The 18,969-nt window shown below is 40.5% G+C and overlaps 1 protein-coding gene across 1 annotated transcript in view; it reads left to right on the forward strand.

Annotated features, from left to right (window-relative positions):
• The window catches only part of LOC122838841 (cadherin-2-like), a 94,512-nt gene that overhangs the window by 53,085 nt on the left and 22,458 nt on the right, over positions 1-18,969 (forward strand). The window contains exons 6-10 of the mRNA XM_044129834.1: positions 10,120-10,264; positions 12,101-12,273; positions 15,614-15,751; positions 16,040-16,225; positions 17,878-18,131. Coding sequence (XP_043985769.1) covers positions 10,120-10,264; positions 12,101-12,273; positions 15,614-15,751; positions 16,040-16,225; positions 17,878-18,131 — 896 coding nt within the window. The remainder of the gene's footprint in view (positions 1-10,119; positions 10,265-12,100; positions 12,274-15,613; positions 15,752-16,039; positions 16,226-17,877; positions 18,132-18,969) is intronic.

The following is an 18,969-nucleotide window of genomic DNA, read 5'->3' on the forward strand; positions in this document are numbered from 1 at the left end:
CCGTTGCCATGGTAAATAATCCTCTGCCAGCTGTGAGTGAGACATCCAGGGGAGACAATTCTCTGTTTGAGCCAGCCAGTTTGACTAAAAAAGCATTGCAAAAAACTGTTTCCCGTTCGGGAACCGTAATACATATTCGAAAACCGTTTGAAGCATATGAGACGGCTATTTGTCGTCTCACATAGTCCCGCCATTCATATCTCTACCTCACTCACAGTATTAACAGCGATGAGATAAAAAAAGTGTGTGCCAAGGTCTGAAATTTATCAGAAATACATGGAAGTGAATCAGTGAGATCTGTCTGCTACCCTGGCGCATGACTTTGCTCTGAAGCACCTGGAGAGAAAACTGTAAGCGCTAGATAATTTTTTAAAACATTTGACCGGAGCAGGCACGCGTATCAATGTCATGACCAAGTTTGATACCAATCATGCAATATTTGTGAGCGTGAGGGCGAGTTAAAAAATGATTTGGGGTCAAAATGTCACTCTGACTCTCACTCTAGCGGAGCGGCCTTCACACTCTGATTTTTCCAAAAATCAAAAACTTTGGGTCGCTTAGAAAGAAGTTGTGGACAAACCATAATACATATTAACGTGCTGTCTTCACTTTAAAAGAGATCACGGACGTATCTACAAAATGAAGTTTGAATGGCGTTTCTACATGAAGTTATGACGACACAGAAAATCCTCAAAAATAGGGTATTTTTAAGATTTAGAGGTTGCTTCGTCCCCTTGACGACGAGATTTCACCTGGTGAGCTCGTTAGTGATTTTGGGGTCGTTTTTTGCTTTTTACGTCGCCATTGTGATGGCCAAATCCATGGCCACCCTCTTTCGGTAACTCTTTTTATGCACAGTTTATTTTTTTTTTCATACAAACACAACAACACTTTAGTTTCAATAAAAACATTTATTAGTTGATTTGGATACATTTGTTCTATTTGTTAGCGCGCACATTTAGTTAACATATGTATTTATGTCAACTTAAAGGTAATTTTGTTTACTTAAGATTAACTCCGTTTGTTTTCCCATTGGTACTTGCCTGCCTTGGAGTGCCAGACAAAGGATGGGGGCCAGGGCTCAGCAGGCTGAAATGCTGATTGGACTGAACCACTAGTTCCTGCTGGCAGAGGGAATTTGTAGTTTCTTTTGTTTAGATAAGTTTGTATTTAAGTAAATATTAGTATTTAAAGTTTATTAATTTTGATTTTCATTTAGGTCTTTAGTTTAGTCAAACTTAGCTGTACTGTTATTTGTTTTATGTTGTTTGTAATTGTATTTTGTTTAGTTACCCCTATTGTGTCTTAATTGGTCTGATCAGCCAGTATTTAAACCCCTGTGTGTCATTTCTTTGTTAGGTCAGTTATGTTTGTTTGTGCAGCTGGTTTGTTTACATTTTTGCCTGAGTTCAGTTTTGTTTTTTTGACCTCTTTTATGAGCTCAGTGTATCTTGGTGTTTGTAATTTTTTGGGTTAAAATAAAAGAAAACCCTATTTTCTAATATGTCCTGTGACTCCTCCTATTTTTAACTCGGTCCATCACATGTGGTGTCAGAAGGGAGGATTTTGAATTGAGGAGACAGGATTTTTTTTTTTTCTCTCTTTTTGTTCTTGTGAGTAATATTTTTCTACCCCCTCCAACAAGTTTTTTGAGCCATGCAGAATGGTGTGCGTCCAAGAAAAGGAAACAAAGTTGAGACCAAAGAGGCTTCCCAACAGTCAGAGAGGGAGGAAATTGAAGGAGGAGCTTCAGCAGCAGCTGGAGACACTGAGCATGATGAGACCAGAGAGCCAACTCTACATGATATTGCTGGAATTCTTCAGGCGTTCATGGGACAACAGGAAGTTCGGGAGAAAAAGCAGAGAGAGGTTTCTGCACAACAAGAACAGCGCTTCAAGTATTTGCAACACCAGTTTCGGCTTTTGCAGATAGAAGTGCATGCCAGGACAGCCCCAGCCCCTGAGCCCACATTAACTGATCCACAGCCTGTTGAAAATCAAGCTGATCATCAGATTCAAGCAACATCTCAACCTGAGGATTTGGATTCAGCTTCCAGCTCAATAGGTCAGTCTGTGCACATTCATCATCCTAAATTGGAAAAATTAACTGTTGAAGATGATGTTGAACACTTTCTGACCACTTTTGAGAGAATTGCAGTTGCTTATCGTTGGCCAAAGTCAGACTGGATTTTTCAACTCATTCCTCTTCTGACGGGTAAGGCTCGCAGTGCCTATGTTAACATGGATGTGGATGATTCCCTGGAATATGAAAAGGTAAAAGCTGCCATTTTACAAAAATATGACATAAATCCAGAAACTTACCGACAAAGATTTCGCTGCCTTGATAGTCTTGATGAGAATCCAAAAGAATTGTATTCAAGACTCAAAGAACTTTATGAGAAGTGGATTCAGCCTAAAGACAAAACTGTGAAGCAAGTTGGTGAACTGATTATGCTGGAACAATTTTTGAGAATGTTGTGTCCTGAGCTTCAGGTCTGGATCAAGGAGCACGATCCTAAGTCTGCTGCAGAAGCTGCTACTCTGGCGGATGTGTTTGTAGCTGCCAGAGGTAGGAGTCAGCCATGGAGCAACAGTGCATGGAGAGCTGCCAAAGACTCACGTCGGTTACAACCCTCTCAGCCCCATCAAAAGTTAGCAGTGAGTGTGGGTAAGCCTTTTTTAAGAGAAAATCAGTCTTCTAAGACAGGAAAAAGACCACCAGTGTGTTACCTCTGTGGACAAGAAGGTCACACCAAGCCCATGTGCCCCAAGAATCAAAGTAAGCTAACTCAAATGTGTTTTGTGCCTCATCAGAATATGGAGACTAAAACTGAAATAAAGCAGTCAAATAAAACCATTCTAGTGAAGATTGATGGACATGAAATGAATGCTTTAATAGATACTGGCAGCACACAGACTCTAGTGCACAAGAACCATGTACCAACTAATTGTATATGCCCTTCTGAAACAATATCAGTTTGCTGTGTACATGGTGATGATAAATCATACCCCACTGCTGATATGTTTATTGAGGTGCAGGGGGCTCCCTATTTGTTGAAGGTTGGGGTAGCTGATAACCTACCCTATCCTGTAGTTCTTGGGGAGGATCTGCCTATTATTTATGATTTGTTGAGGGATGTGCAGAGCTGTAATGTGGCTGTAACCAGGGCCCAAGCTAAAAATCAAGATGAGCATTTTGCTACACTCAGTGCTTTACCTTTTTTCAATGCTGAATTGCAGACAGAACCTGGGAAATCTCGGAAGCCACGCAGTCAAAGAAGGCGTGAGAAATTTCAACATGCACTGGGTGAGACTTCAGTTGAAGTGGCTCCAGATATGCCACTGGGTCTTTCAATACCCACAAACATCAGAGAAATGCAGCAGAACGATCCAACTTTGTCTGTCCTGTTGCTGAAGGCTAGGAGGGAGGCCTCTGTAGGATCTGACACAAACAAAGAGCCGTATATACTGCAAGATGGCATTTTATACCATCAACATGGCCAGTTTAAGCAGTTAGTTGTCCCTAAGAAGGCTCGTGAGACAGTGCTGACTTTAGGACACTCTATTCCCTGGGCTGGCCACCTTGGGAAGTATAAGACCACTGCTCGCATTACACGGTACTTTTTCTGGCCTGGTTTGAGATCAGATGTTGCTCTATTTTGCAGAAGCTGCCCCGAGTGTCAGAAAACCTCAATTAGAGTCCCCACCAAAGCACCACTTCAACCCCTCCCCATCATTGGCACACCTTTTCTACGTCTTGGGATGGATATAGTTGGCCCGGTGGAAAAAAGTAAATCTGGAAATCGCTTTATGCTGGTGGACTATGCGACCAGATATCCTGAAGTTTTTCCATTAAAGACTGTTAAAGCAAAACATGTGGCTTCTTCACTGATTCAACTTTTCTCAAGGGTTGGATTTCCACAGGAGATTTTAACTGATCAAGGCACTAACTTTATGTCCACACTGTTGAAACAGGTCTATAAGCTGTTGGGCATCAGGAGCATGAGGACAACACCATACCACCCACAGACGGATGGCCTGACGGAGCGTTTTAACCAAACCCTCAAACAAATGCTTCGTAAGTTTGTTAACGATACAGGCTCTGACTGGGATCAGTGGCTGCCATACCTCCTTTTTGCTTATAGGGAGGTTCCTCAGGCTTCCACAGGTTTCTCCCCATTTGAGCTCCTTTATGGCCATGATGTGAGGGGCCCTCTGACCCTGCTGAGAGATGTATGGGATGGAGATCAAAGTAAAGATCCTGTTAATATTATCTCATTTGTTCTCCATATGAGGGATAAACTGCAGCAGATGAGTGAGTTGGCTCAGAGTCACATGGAAACTGCACAGAAACACCAAAAGGTTTGGTTTGATAAAAAAGCTCGCCACAGAAGTTTTGTTCCTGGTCAGAAGGTTTTAGTTATGTTGCCAACTTCTGACAGTAAGTTGCTTGCAAAGTGGCAGGGACCCTTTGAAATACTGAGGAAAATTGGACCTACTACCTACCAAGTCTCCACACCAGGTTTCCACAGAGGGAGTCGAGTGCTCCATGTTAATCTTCTCAAAGAGTGGGTTCCACGGAAGGAGAATGAAACAGAAGTGTTGCTTATTCACAGAGTGGATGAGGAGGAAGAAGTCAATGATTATTTGCCTTCAGTAACATCCTCTGTTTTGGACCTAAGCCATCTCACCAGTGAGCAACAGTCTCAGGTAACACCTCTTATTACTTCTGACATATTTCAAGAGTGCCCAGGCCGCACCACTCTGGTGGAGCACAGCATTGTTCTAAAATCGGATGCTGTTATAAAGCGTATGAGTTACAGGATACCAGAACGCTTTCGGGTGGAGCTGAAGGAGGAGATGGACCTCATGCTGTCATTAGGAATCATTCAAGCTTCAACAAGTGAGTGGTGCAACCCAGTGGTTTTGGTTCCGAAAAAGGATGGCAAAATAAGATTTTGCATTGACTTCAGGTACCTCAATTCCATATCAAAATTTGACTCTTACCCGATGCCACGTATTGATGACCTCATTGAACACCTGGGGAAAGCAAGATATTTAACAACTATTGATTTGTCTAAAGGCTACTGGCAGGTGCCTCTCACCAAACAATCCCAGGAGCTGACAGCATTCCGCACCCCTTGGGGATTGTTCGAGTTCACAGTCCTGCCATTTGGTCTGCATGGGGCCCCAGCAACATTTCAAAGACTAATGGATCAGGTACTCTGTGGGCTCTCAGCATTTACCTGTGCATACCTTGATGATGTTGTGGTTTTCAGTGGAACTTGGGAAGAGCATGTTGACCATCTAAAGGAGGTCCTGGATCGGCTGCGTTCTGCAGGCCTTACCATCAATCCAGCAAAGTGTGCGCTTGCTAGGACAGAAATACAGTACCTTGGGTTCACCATTGGAGGTGGTACTTTTAAACCTCAGGTTGACAAAGTTAATGCAATAGCATCCTGTCCGCTTCCACAAACTAGGAAACAGCTACGATCTTTTCTAGGCATGGCTGCATTCTACCACAGATTCATACCTAATTTCTCAGCTAGAGCAGCGCCCCTAACAGACAAGACAGGTTCCAGAAGTCCCACCAAAATTCAGTGGACAGCAGATGCCATTGCAGCTTTTAAGGACATTAGCCAATCCCTGAGTAAAAATCCAGTTTTGCACGCACCAGATTTTACAAAAGACTTTTTGTTGCAGACTGATGCTTCTGAAAGGGGTCTTGGGGCAGTGCTTTTACAGGGACCACCAGAGGACCAACATCCAGTTGCCTACATCAGTCGCAAGTTACAGCCAAGAGAGAGACGATATGCAACTGTGGAGAAGGAAGCCTTGGCTATTAAATGGGCCCTTGACTCATTTAAATATTATTTGCTTGGAAGAGAATTCACACTTCAGACTGATCATAGAGCCCTTCAGTGGCTAGAAAGAATGAAGGACACTAATGGGAGAATTACCAGATGGTATCTTGCTATGCAGCCATTTCGGTTTAAAGTTCACTACATCCCCGGCAAAGACAACACCACTGCTGATTACCTTTCTCGGTGCCAGAGTGAAGACAAGGAAGTGGGGGAGTGTGTGATGGCCAAATCCATGGCACTTTAGTTTCAATAAAAACATTTATTAGTTGATTTGGATACATTTGTTCTATTTGTTAGCGCGCACATTTAGTTAACATATGTATTTATGTCAACTTAAAGGTAATTTTGTTTACTTAAGATTAACTCCGTTTGTTTTCCCATTGGTACTTGCCTGCCTTGGAGTGCCAGACAAAGGATGGGGGCCAGGGCTCAGCAGGCTGAAATGCTGATTGGACTGAACCACTAGTTCCTGCTGGCAGAGGGAATTTGTAGTTTCTTTTGTTTAGATAAGTTTGTATTTAAGTAAATATTAGTATTTAAAGTTTATTAATTTTGATTTTCATTTAGGTCTTTAGTTTAGTCAAACTTAGCTGTACTGTTATTTGTTTTATGTTGTTTGTAATTGTATTTTGTTTAGTTACCCCTATTGTGTCTTAATTGGTCTGATCAGCCAGTATTTAAACCCCTGTGTGTCATTTCTTTGTTAGGTCAGTTATGTTTGTTTGTGCAGCTGGTTTGTTTACATTTTTGCCTGAGTTCAGTTTTGTTTTTTTGACCTCTTTTATGAGCTCAGTGTATCTTGGTGTTTGTAATTTTTTGGGTTAAAATAAAAGAAAACCCTATTTTCTAATATGTCCTGTGACTCCTATTTTTAACTCGGTCCATCACACCATGGTAACTCCAAATCCCACCAAAAGTAATAGCTCCAATGCCGGGTTCGAGCCGCACGTTTTGATACCACTTTTATGGGTGGGCTCGCAGCGGTACGAGCCGCATTAACGGTAACGGAAGAATAATAAATAATATATAAATAAAGAGACATTCTATTGGGTGTAGAACAATAGGTGCTTCGCAAGTCAGTCACTGCTCTCCTTATGCATTGCTATGGGCAGGCCCCAATAAAGAGACATTCTATTGGGTGTAGAACAATAGGTGCCTGCCATGTAATGCATGGAGGCAGTGACTACTGCTCTCCTTATGCATTGCTATGGGCAGGCCCCAATTAATTATTTAAAAATTATACATTGTATTTTTCTGGATTTTTGTTTTAGATTCTATCACTCACAGTTGAAGAGTACCTATGATAAAAATTAGTCTTCTTCAAGCTTTGCAAGTGGGAAAACCTGAAAAATCAACAGTGTATCAAATACTTGTTCTCCCCACTGTACATCACAGCCAAACATTTCTGAATGGGAAAAATAAGTCAGTTTGGTTCAAACTTCAACAGAGTTCATACCTCAAGCAAACAATCGATTTTCAGTATCTGAGGTCAGACCATCTGAACAAAGGGCTGGTTTTTACCAGGCTGGTGGACTCCCAGCTTATTTATGGTTCAGTATTTGTGGAGACACTTATTCAATGAATTTTCCATAAAATGGAATTCTAAATCATTCACAGAAAACTTATGTATTCATAGATTTTTTATTTCTTAGAGCAGATCAAAATTACTAGAAAGATAATGCATCTTGAGAAGCTAAAATTCCTAAGCACAATGGTATCTGGCATTCTGTTGGCTGGCATTTGCAATGCAGCCAATCCAGAAACACCATACATACTGACAGATCTGCTCCTGATCTTCTCAACCACACACTCCGGCTTTGTGGCGTCATCATCTACTTCTTTATTTTCTCTTAAATTTGCTCTAAATAAGGACTTTGTTTTTCTCACTATATTTAATATCCAACAGCTTACAGAGCAGAGCCTAACCTTATCTGTTGGAATGTGCACACGGATCACACTGGGGATTGAAAATCTGGAGTCACAGCAGGGTAATTTGCATTTAAGCCATGTGATGAATATTCATGTGACTGGATGTAGTTGTCAGTGCTCAGAGCAGAGATTGGCCTACATGTTTATTCATGAGGAAGGTTTTGCCTCTTTGAGCACCTTGTGCTGATGCTACATTCCTTGTTAGGGAATGACTGATCAAGGCCAATCAATTAATAGTTTCAGCATCTTTGAAAATATTATGCTAAACAGATATATCATGGAGGCCAGTATTTTTCTCACAGCTGTCATGAAGCTGAATGTTGTTTTACTAATTCTCTTAGGCTGTATATTTAGAAAGATATCTCAGAGGCAGACATTAGACAAATCCTCCCCACAAACAGAGTTATATAACATATCATAATCTACAAAATAATTGGTTCAGTAGAAAAAAGGATTTTGAGATGACCGAGCTAGAGTAGTGCAAAACCACATCTGTAGGGTCACCTGCAGAGAGAGTGGAGAACTGACACTCATCTATAGTCTGATACATTCCTAAGGTATAGTGTTACCAAGATGTTACATGCTGATTTCCAAAGATGGAATGCTGAAGATGAATCAGTGCAGTATTTAGTTGAAATGTGTGAACATCTGACATGTCCCCTCCTTTACAGATTTTTTATTTATTTATTTTTTTATATACCTTTTGTTTGAACTGTATTTCACTGCAGCATGGGTGGGGTTTATGCAAAAATATTGGACATGAATAGCCTTTGTTAAATCCCTCAGCTAGTTCATCATGTTTGGAGATAATTCTTTTGAAACTTTGAGGTAAGATTGTTTGCTGAGAACATTTTAATGGTCATATCTTTTTTTATCATATAGAATCCATAGAATCCATTTGAATAACTCAAAACTTCCCCGGGGAGACTTGTTCCTGGTTTTGCCATGGCATTCATGTTAGTAATATGAATGAAAGATACAGGTCGAATATTTTCTGTAAGATGGAATTCAAAATACTATTTCAGGTGAGAAGGACTTGGACATGCCCACATTTATTCCAAGTTAAAAGGCTAAAATCATACACAGGTATATCGCATCAAATACACATGTCCTAATCAGGACATTGTTACAGTACATTTTGCAAGAGACTTGTGCTGTTGAAATCTTGTGCAGGTTGGTGTTTTAACCTTTCCAATCTTGAAATAAGCCATTCAGCTACAAAAAAACTATTAAAAAAACTATAAGTGTAGGACATTCATATAGACTGCCAACATGTCCAGGTCTGGCCGCTGCAGCAGGTTCCACCTGAATATACATGTTAAAACCTAGAGCTACTGGCTACTGTTGATACAACAGTCCATGCCTCTGGAATGAGAAAAACACTGCTCAAGTTTAACTTTAATTGAGGGTGTGCAAAGAGAAAAACTAAGTTTTCAAAAACAAATATGATATTTGCTAGGGTAAACACGGACAAAAACAATGCTTTATGAACAGATGATAATTGTTTTATGCATCAGGACAGAAGGCGTGTTTGGCATAAATCAATTACAGCATTCCAGGAAAAGAACCTGTGTGCCAGCTATGAGCTTCGCATTTCAATGCTCTCCTATCTCTGCTGAAAGTGAGGAGCAGGGCGAGCTTTCCTGAGACATCTGTCACTTTCTTTTTAAATGGTAAAATATGAAATGACACTCAGTAAAACATTCAATATGTTTTGGGATGTCTGTCCTGATGTTTTAATATAACAGTACATGCCACATTAAAAATGAAGAAAGATTAGAAATGGCATCTGAACAGGGTTGAGAACTTTTGTTACTGTGTTCATCAAAGCATTCACAATGACACTAGCACTAACTTTGTAATATAAGACAATTGAACAATATTTAATCCAAATACATTTCAATCTTATTAAGGAATTTTGTGCACATAAACATAGCTATAGTTCTGAATCCAGTTTAGTTCATTGTTCAGGTAAACACCCAGGTACCAATTACAGTCCACTCACTCAGTGTCCACTCCCTGGATGTCCACCGGTGTCAGTGAGGTGAGTCTGACTCTCTGCCTGGTGAAATCTTCCACCAGCTCCTTGGTTTAGCCTACATTGATGAAGAGACAGTTTTGGTGGCACCAGTCCAAAGAGATTAAAGGGGAACAGTGATAGTGGTAGCCTGTCACACACATAACCTTGTGGAGCTGCATTTATATGTACTATAAGAGTATCATCTTTCAAGGAGGATTGTCTTTCAAAACAAAAGAATGCAGCGCCTGGGGGAATTTCCAGTGTTTTGCATGACCTTGCTTGTTGTGTGTTTTTTTTTTCATGTAGTTACGAGCCCATGCTGTGGATCTGAATGGCAACCAAGTGGAGAATCCCATTGACATCGTCATCAACGTCATCGACCAGAACGATAACAGACCAGAGTTCACACACACCATCTTCAATGGTTCTGTTCCTGAGGGATCTAAACCCGGTACAGTGAAATCAAACAATCAATCAATCAATCACTCAATCATATTTATACCGCTAGGAAGATTTGGTTATTCTGAGGTTAGTCAACACTCCTGCCTAAGGATGCAAACAACCTTAGGCACGGATGTTTGCATCAACCCAGCAATAAATAGAAATATAACATGGTTCTAAATGGCCTGGTGCTCAATGCTTTAAAATATTAAAAGCCATAAAAAACCCAGACTCAAATACAGCAATCAAGCCTGTCAAGGCTAAATTACACCAACCTTAATATTGAATTGAGTTTTTTGTTGTTGTTTTTTCTTTTACATCATGGCAATTACATCAGAAGATTTCTCAAGGTACTTCACAGATGGATTTATTTGAAGACCTACTCTGTGGAATTTAATTTCAAACATTCCATTTTAATAATATAGTCAACTGGTAAAAATACTCCAAGTAAACTAAGTTGATTGAATCAAGTTCCTTAACTTTGCAGCAATCATTCATCCTGAACAACAGTGAACAAGAATTCTGGGCATGAAGGTTTCTGTTTGCTACTGTCTGTGACAACAAGTAACATTCAAAACATGGAAAAATAGACATAGCCTCTAAGCAGTGTGTGAAAAGCTGACAATCAGCTGCATCTGGTAAACTGATGACCAGCATTTGAGCGACTTTGGACTGGAGCATGTAGTTGTTTTAAAATAGTGCAGAAAAAAACTAAAGAAATGACCTGAAGTAAGCAGTTGCTGCTGTTCATAAATCTATAAAGGGTTTTAAACCATTTCAAAACCATTTTAAGTTACTCTCCCTTGAGAAATACTGTTTTATAGGTGGAAACACAATAATGCAAAGTGTGGAAAGCCCACCTTTAGTTTATATCAACTTTACTTCATGGTAAGACAAGCTGTTTTTTTTTTTAAAGAAAATATAAACATATGAATGTTCTCTTTAGAGTGCACAGGCATCCATTAGTGTGCCAAATGTAAAGTTTATTACAATAATCTGAGTAAAGTACTAAACAGGTCTAGTTTTTAATGGTTTCCAAGATAAGGCCTCCACTTGCTAGAAAATTGCACATAGGTTAATACGAATTAATACACAGGACATTGAAATTGGATTTAAAAGCCATCTAAAAGTGTGTTTTTTTGCATTAAAAAAACCCAATTCAGGTTTTTTTATGCAAAAAATTTAATTGGTTTGTTGCATCATGAATGTTATTGGTATGTTCTGTACAGAAGTGTCCTTCACTGTTGATTTTCTTTATTTTACCTACTATACACTGTAAAATATTTCATCTGAATTTAGTTGTCTAGTATCTTCTACTCTTTATGTCAAATAATTATAACGCATTTTAGATTTTGAACCCAAACAAACAACTTTGTGAAAGGTAAACTTAAAGTAGTAAGTTGTGTTAACTTTTATTACTTTTGTCAAACCTCCAAGAGTTGAATAAACTACAATTTCTAGGTTTTTGGGTTTATTTTGTTCATGCAATTTGAAAATAACAATTTAATTTATTCTTATGTAAAATAAGTAGTTATTTTAACTTAATATTACAGAAATATGTGCGCTTTAACTAGGTGGGAGCAGTTTTTTCTTGCATATTGTGAAATAATAATTTAGTTTAAATTGCAGCAATAAGTTAAAACTCACAATTCTAGATTAATTAACTTAAAAACAAAGTTTACAAAACTTGTCTCTTGTTAACTTCCTGAACTTTAATTCATGAGTTAAAACCAATATAATTTTCTTGCTGACCTAAATTAACTTGTCAAGGCAGCAGGTGGACTTTCATTTCAATTTAAACCACCTTCAAATGTTTTACAGTGTACCTATTTCTATGTTCCTGCAGGATCATTTGTAATGACAGTGACAGCAGTGGATAAGGATGACCCAAAAATGGCCAATGGAATGTTGCGGTACAAGATACTTTCACAGAATCCCCAAAGCCCATCATATAATATGTTTACCATAAACAACAGGACTGGTGACATCATCACTGTTGCTGCAGGCCTGGATCGGGAGGTATGTTGGGCTTGTGTTTCAGTGGATGTTCTGCAAGGTCCTGGCTCCTTTTTCATTTCTTAATAGTTTTGATATGTAGTTGTTACCAATTAAACCCCGCCTACTTTCACGTTGTCCCCATAAACAGGTTATCATGGTTTGGCTATGAATAACTATTAATGAAGGCAAAGGGCAGTTATTATTAAAATTTGTGATTTTCATAAATATTAATAAGTTGGATCACCACCTGACTATCAAGAATTATTAGCCAAACCTGCCTGGTAACATATGGTACTATTGAGCAATAACTGACTGAGTGAATTTGCGCTCTGGGGTTCTCAAACACCAACTCCTGTACACTTATACAAAGTAAGCATAAACATCTTCCCTGTAAAATCAACCAGTGTATGGGAAAATAGTATATGGGTTTCTTAAATGACGTTAATGTTGGGAACCGGCATTTTGGTTCCTGTTTGTGTTCTGTTCTCGCTGTTTGTTGGCGGTTCCTCATTTCATCCTCCGGAGGGTGCCAGAGGCTGCACTAGGGATGGGTGTGCCGTGGTTCAGCGCACCTGTTGTTCATCTTCTAATCATCCTGAAGTTTAAGAGGAGCGGACTGCCTGCACTTCAGCGCCTGAGTATTTGCCAGTACTCCATTCCTTCTGATTGGAGTATGCTCACAATTCTCATGTTTCTGCTGCAACCAGTTTTTCAATTTCTGAAGTTTCATTAGGTTACCAACCACCCCTGTTTCCCTCAGATGAGAAGGTGATCTCAGTCACCTCTGTACAACACCACATACGTCGCTGCAAAAGTATCTGGAACAGGACTATCAAGACTTTCAACCACACCGCTGAACAGAACAGATGCTTCGCTGATCGCAAAAGGTCCTGAGCTCCATTGTATGCTCCTGGCCAAAAGGTTTGGCTTTCTGCACGAGACTTCGCACTCAAATCCATATCTAAGAAACTCCCTCCCAGATTCATCGGTCCCTATGAAGTTGAAAGAGTCATCAGTCCTTCAGCTGTTCGCCTCTGTATTCCCTTATCTCTTCACATTCACCCCACATTTCATGTCTCTCAGATCAAACCCATTCGAACCAGCACATTGTGCCCTCCTTCTGAGCCCCCTCCTCCCACCCGAGATGTGGGAGGGCATCCTGCCTACACTGTCCACTGGATCGTGGACTCCAGTCGGCGAGGTCGTGGCTGGCTTTACCTCGTCGACTGGGAGGGCTACAGTCTGGAGGATCGCTCATAGGTCCCGGGCTCTTTTGTTCTTGATCCTTCTTTGATAGCAGATTATCGTTCTTCACTCCCTTCTTCGTTGCGGCTGCCAGGTGGCGACCGTTGAGGGGGGGGTACTGTTGGGAACCGGCGTTTTGGTTCCTGTTTGTGTTCTGTTTTCCCTGTTTGTTGGCGGTTCCTCATTTCATCCACCAGAGGGTGCCAGAGGCTGCGCTAGGGATGGGCGTGCCCATGGTTCAGCGCACCTGTTGTTCATCTTCTAATCATCCTGAAGCTTAAGAGGAGCAGACTGCCTGCACTTCAGCGCCTGAGTATTTGCCAGTAATGGTACCTCGAGCCTCTCTGCGATTTTGTTCTCTGAGAGATACCTAGAGTAATTTCTCCTTGTCCTTTCCTCCCTCAGGTGTTTTCCTTGTGACACTGAGCAATCTCTTTGTGAAGACCAATCTTTGGCCTTTTGGATTTCCACTCCTTGTGACACCGTGGAATTTACCCACTGGTTGCCCGAGCCCAACAGTCATCTCCTCAACCTGATCACAAGCAGTTATCTGAGTTTTTCCCCAGCTGCCAGTCAGATCGCTCCTCTTTCTTCCTCCACGCTCAGAAATTACTTGTCCGCCGTCCACCGCAGCCTCTGCTACCCTCCCCAGGAATCACCCAACTGTGTTGCCCTTGGAAACCTTGACTGCCTCACAGCCACAACCAAGGTGGACCAAGACCCAAACCGGCAGTACCCTCTCCCAGACTGAATCTACCATCTCACAAAGTAAGACCAGTCTAATTCTGTTCCCCACTCACTTTTCCCATTACCACAAACTCATCATCTCTCTCTCTGTTGTTTCTTAGTGAGCAGACAACCCCGTGAGCCTGTTCCTGGATTTATTTTCTCAAATCATTTTGTGCAAATAAAATGTCATTTTACTGATCACTATTCTCCTGTGCTTGTTCTGCATGTGGGCTAAGAACTTAAAACCCATTATGACAGTTAATGTATTAACTTAAGTTTGGGAGTTAGGCCACACCCAAATCACACCTATAATTTTCCAGACTGCCTATTTATACTCTGCTCACCGATTCATCCGAGTCTGTTACGTTTCATCAACCGTCAGACCTGTGAATCTTGCTATGATTACAAATTTAACTCACCACAGAATGTGACGTGGTTATTCAGTTCTACCTTTCTGGTTCAGACGATAATCTTCAATACCCCATGTGTTGCCGAACATTCTCTTCGGGTAATGAGACAAACTCCAAGTCGCAAACGCATGCGTTCAGTTATCTTTGATACTTGAGCTTCGTCTCCACCTAATTGCAAGTTCAACATCCATCCGAGGGTCATCCTTTACTTCCAACAACATCCCAGTGCCATGGCTGTAGACTCAGGGTTGGCCCAAGCCTCCATGGGGCCCTAAGCAAAAGTTTGTTTTGGGACCCTCTAGTTCTGCTAATAATGTGGACTGGCTGCAATCAACAGTCAGATTATTATATCATTCACACATGGGCCTGTCGTGATAAACGGTAAATCAATTAATCACACAATAAATGAAAGTTATCAACCTCATTTTAATTTATCGGCTTTATCGTTTTTTTCATGCCTTTTTCTCTTTCTATTAATGACAACTGGAGGAAAAAGGGCTCAACTCCGGTGCTCTCCACTGACCCTCCCTCCTCATTTTCTTAGTGTTCAGCTCAAACTACACAATTTTAGAATTGTTGGCCAATCGTTGGCCCATTTTCAAAACCTAAGAGACCACACATTAACCGACAGAAAATCGTAGGCCTAACAGTTCAATCGGGTTCGTGCCTAGTCCTCTTGTTATGTTGGCATAAAGTAGCATGGGGAAATTACTTAAAGGACATTCAAGATGACAAATGTAATAAATGTGTCTAGATTAATACTACACACAGTCAAGTCCCAAATAATTCATATTTAAATTTAAAATGAGTTTCATTCAACCAAGGCATTGTTTGATTACAAATCAGACCGGCATCTATCAAAATCATGCCTTTACTTTTGTAAAGACATGATTTATTATTTAGAATTCATTTAAATGAAAATGCAGATAGGTACCTCTCCCCATTTTTGACTGTTTTTGTTTTCTGTTTGGTTTCAGAAAGTCCCTCAGTACACCCTGATCATCCAAGCCACTGACATGGAGGGAAACCCCACCTACGGCCTTTCCAACACTGCCACCACTGTCATCAGGATCACTGACGTCAACGACAACCCTCCTGAATTCACCACAGACGCAGTATGCATACACGCACGCACACACACACACACGCACACAGAAGTAATTATTTACTAACAGAAGGGAAAATAGCACTTACGCTCTCTGAGCTTTTATTCGTAGTGTGAATAGTTAATTCCAAAATTTTTATCTCTCAAAGAAACAATGAAGAGCTTCAACTGAAAGAATGTTTGAAGAAGATGCCTTTTCCACTGCAGTTTCTAGTAATAGTTGCTTTCAATATTTTTAGTACAAAGCATGATTTTATTGCTGTCATTCTAATAAAATGCAATGTGTCTTTGTTTCCAGTTCTTCGGTGAAGTTCATGAGAACAGGGTGAATGTAATTGTTGCCAACCTGACTGTGACAGATAAAGACCAGCCACATACACCGGCCTGGAGCACAGTGTACCGGATCATTGCTGGAGACCCCGCAGGGCACTTCTCCATCCCCACTGATCCCACCACTAATGAGGGCTTGATCACTGTGGTCAAGGTAGGGTATGATGCTAAAACAACTCTCACACAGAAATTATAAAACATGAGCGGTGATTAACAATCACATGAAGTTTTTAATGACTTACTGTGTAAACAAACTTATTCACATATAATTTCAAATCATTGCTTATTTAATTGAAAGGCTGCAACTGCAAAATTGTGTTCTTTCAATATTATCAGAATACAGACATATTTTAGCACATTTGTAGTAGAGATGCAGCTAGGTTGACTTCTAAAGTTCTGGTGGTCTTAAAATGAATTTTTAATATATATATATTTTTTTTCAGAATAAAAACTAGTTGCTAGAAATAAGCATTCACATCACTGCCAGAACAATCAACACAAATATTTTGGGAAGTGACAGAAAATAGATTACCTGCTGATAGTGATGGCATAGTTACTTTGAAAAAGTAACTTTAATCGGATTTCTCCTTGAAAAAGTAACTTTTTTTTCTCCCCTCCAGGGGGTCTTTTGTGGGCTCTAGTGTCCCTTATATGAAAGTAGGCTGACAGGAAAGGGGAAAAGATATGCGGCAATGTCACCGGGTCCGGGAATCGAACCCGCGACAGCCGCGCCAAGGACTCAAGGCCTCCAAATGTTGGTTGCGCATTCCCTACACCACCACAGCACGCCCCACCTTGAAAAAGTAACTTAATTAGATTACTGACTACTTGATTTGGAACGTAACTAAGTTGGATTACAAATTATTTCTTTAGTTACTTCCAACAGCTGTTAACAACAACGCTCCGCCACCTGTGAAAATTACATTGAGCTTTGCCAATACCTAGTTGCAAGTTATTTTATAATCAGACTTGGCAACTGAAACTCAAAATAATTCCTGTTTTTCTTGCAATGAAATGTGCATGTCTTTCCTCCCTCCATTGTTTTCATTTTTGTCTCAGCATGTGATCAGCTGCTGCTGTCGCATAGAAATGGTGGTTACTACCCAAGACTCTCAGAAAATGAAATTACATTAGTAGAGAAAATAGTAAGGCACAGTGATTTGGATAACTTTAATCTGATTACTGGATTTGAAATAGTAATGCGTTAGATTACTCATCACTGAAAAAAATGGTCCAACGTGTTACAAAGTAACGAGTCACTGACATCACTGCCTGCTGATGTCAGACCCACCAGGAGTATAAGATTATACTCTGGGAAGCTCATCCCAGCAGGAAAAACTAAATTCCAGCATTTTTCTTCTGATACTTAATAGTAAAGTTGTTTTGACAAGGTTTTTAGTCAGAAGGTATTTGAGTTATATTTTTTGTAATGTATTGTGTAATGTGCGACTGAGGCTGTGGCAGAGCAGTCATCTTGAAATCGGAAGGTTGCAGGTTCGATTCCAGCTTCCTCCTGCCACATGTCGATGTTCCTCTGGGCAAGGCACTTAACCCCAAATTGCCTACCGAACTGCGTATCGGTGTATGAGTGGGTGTGTGTTTGTGAGTGCGAATGGGTGAATCTGACTCTCGTGTAAAGCGCTTTGAGTGGTCAAAATGACTAGAAAAGTGCTATATAAGTTCAGTCCATTTAGTGTAATGTGTAATGTACATAAATGTCCAAAATGCTTGAAAATTTTTGTAATATGAGTTTGGAAAAGTATGGAATTTTACAGCAGAAAATTCTTGTCTTTGTTCTTGTGCCAGCCAGTAGATTTTGAGTTGACCCGTTCATATATGCTAACCGTGGAGGCAGAAAATGAAATCCCATTGGCCCGTGGCATTCACATTCCTCGTCAGTCCACAGCAACTGTGTCTGTGAGAATCCTGGACATCAACGAGAGTCCAGAGTTCAGTCCCAACCCCAAGACTATTAAACTGGAAGAAGGTTTGCCGGCAGGATCTTTGCTCACAACTTTCACTGCCCAGGACCCTGACCGCTTCATGAGGCAGACTGTCAGGTAAGAAAACCACAAAGTAGCAAATATGTGTTGAATTATATTATGAAAGACCAAAGGAAATGTACTAATTGAATGAGTAACACCAACTGGGTGAAAAAATAATGAATACCGTATTTTCCGCACTATAAGGCGCATCTAAAAACCTTCAATTTTCTCAAAAGCCGAAAGTGCGCCATATAATCCGGTGCGCTTTATATATGGCCAATATTGAGCCACAACAGGTCTCGCAACTATTGTAAGCAGCCGGCAACTTCATTTTGCCCCGTAGAAGAAGAAGAACTCCAGCTGCTAGATATTGATGTCATAGGGCATTCAAAGCTAGACTGCAAACTGTGTGGGGACAGTGGATGACAGAAGGCGAAAACACGTTCACCAAGACGGGGAGACAGCGCCGGACGACATACGCCACTGTCTGCTAGTGGATCGTAAATACCTGGGCTGATGTATCATTCTCAACTGTGGTCCGAGCTTTCAGGAAGGCAGGAACTGTCACTGAACTGCTAGACAACAGCAGCGACACTGACTCGATTAATGATGACTTTGACGAGACAGAGCCGGGCATGTTGGATGCCGTATTCGCCCAACTGTTTAATTCGGACACTGAAGAAGAAGAATTCAAGGGATTCGTGGATGAGGAATACATTAATAAAGTGAGCTTTACATGCTTATTTTGTGTGTTTACAGCTGAACAAGGTTCGTCATATTGTGAATATGGACTTTAACATTTGAACAACATTGAGTTATTGATATATTGTTATTGCTTTGCATTATTTAGAGTGTTACTGTATTGTGATTGCACTAACATTTGATTTACCGTAACAGTATCAGACTGTTTTTA

The sequence above is a fragment of the Gambusia affinis genome, linkage group LG10 (assembly GCF_019740435.1).
Source record: "Gambusia affinis linkage group LG10, SWU_Gaff_1.0, whole genome shotgun sequence".
Lineage (NCBI taxonomy): Eukaryota > Metazoa > Chordata > Actinopteri > Cyprinodontiformes > Poeciliidae > Gambusia > Gambusia affinis.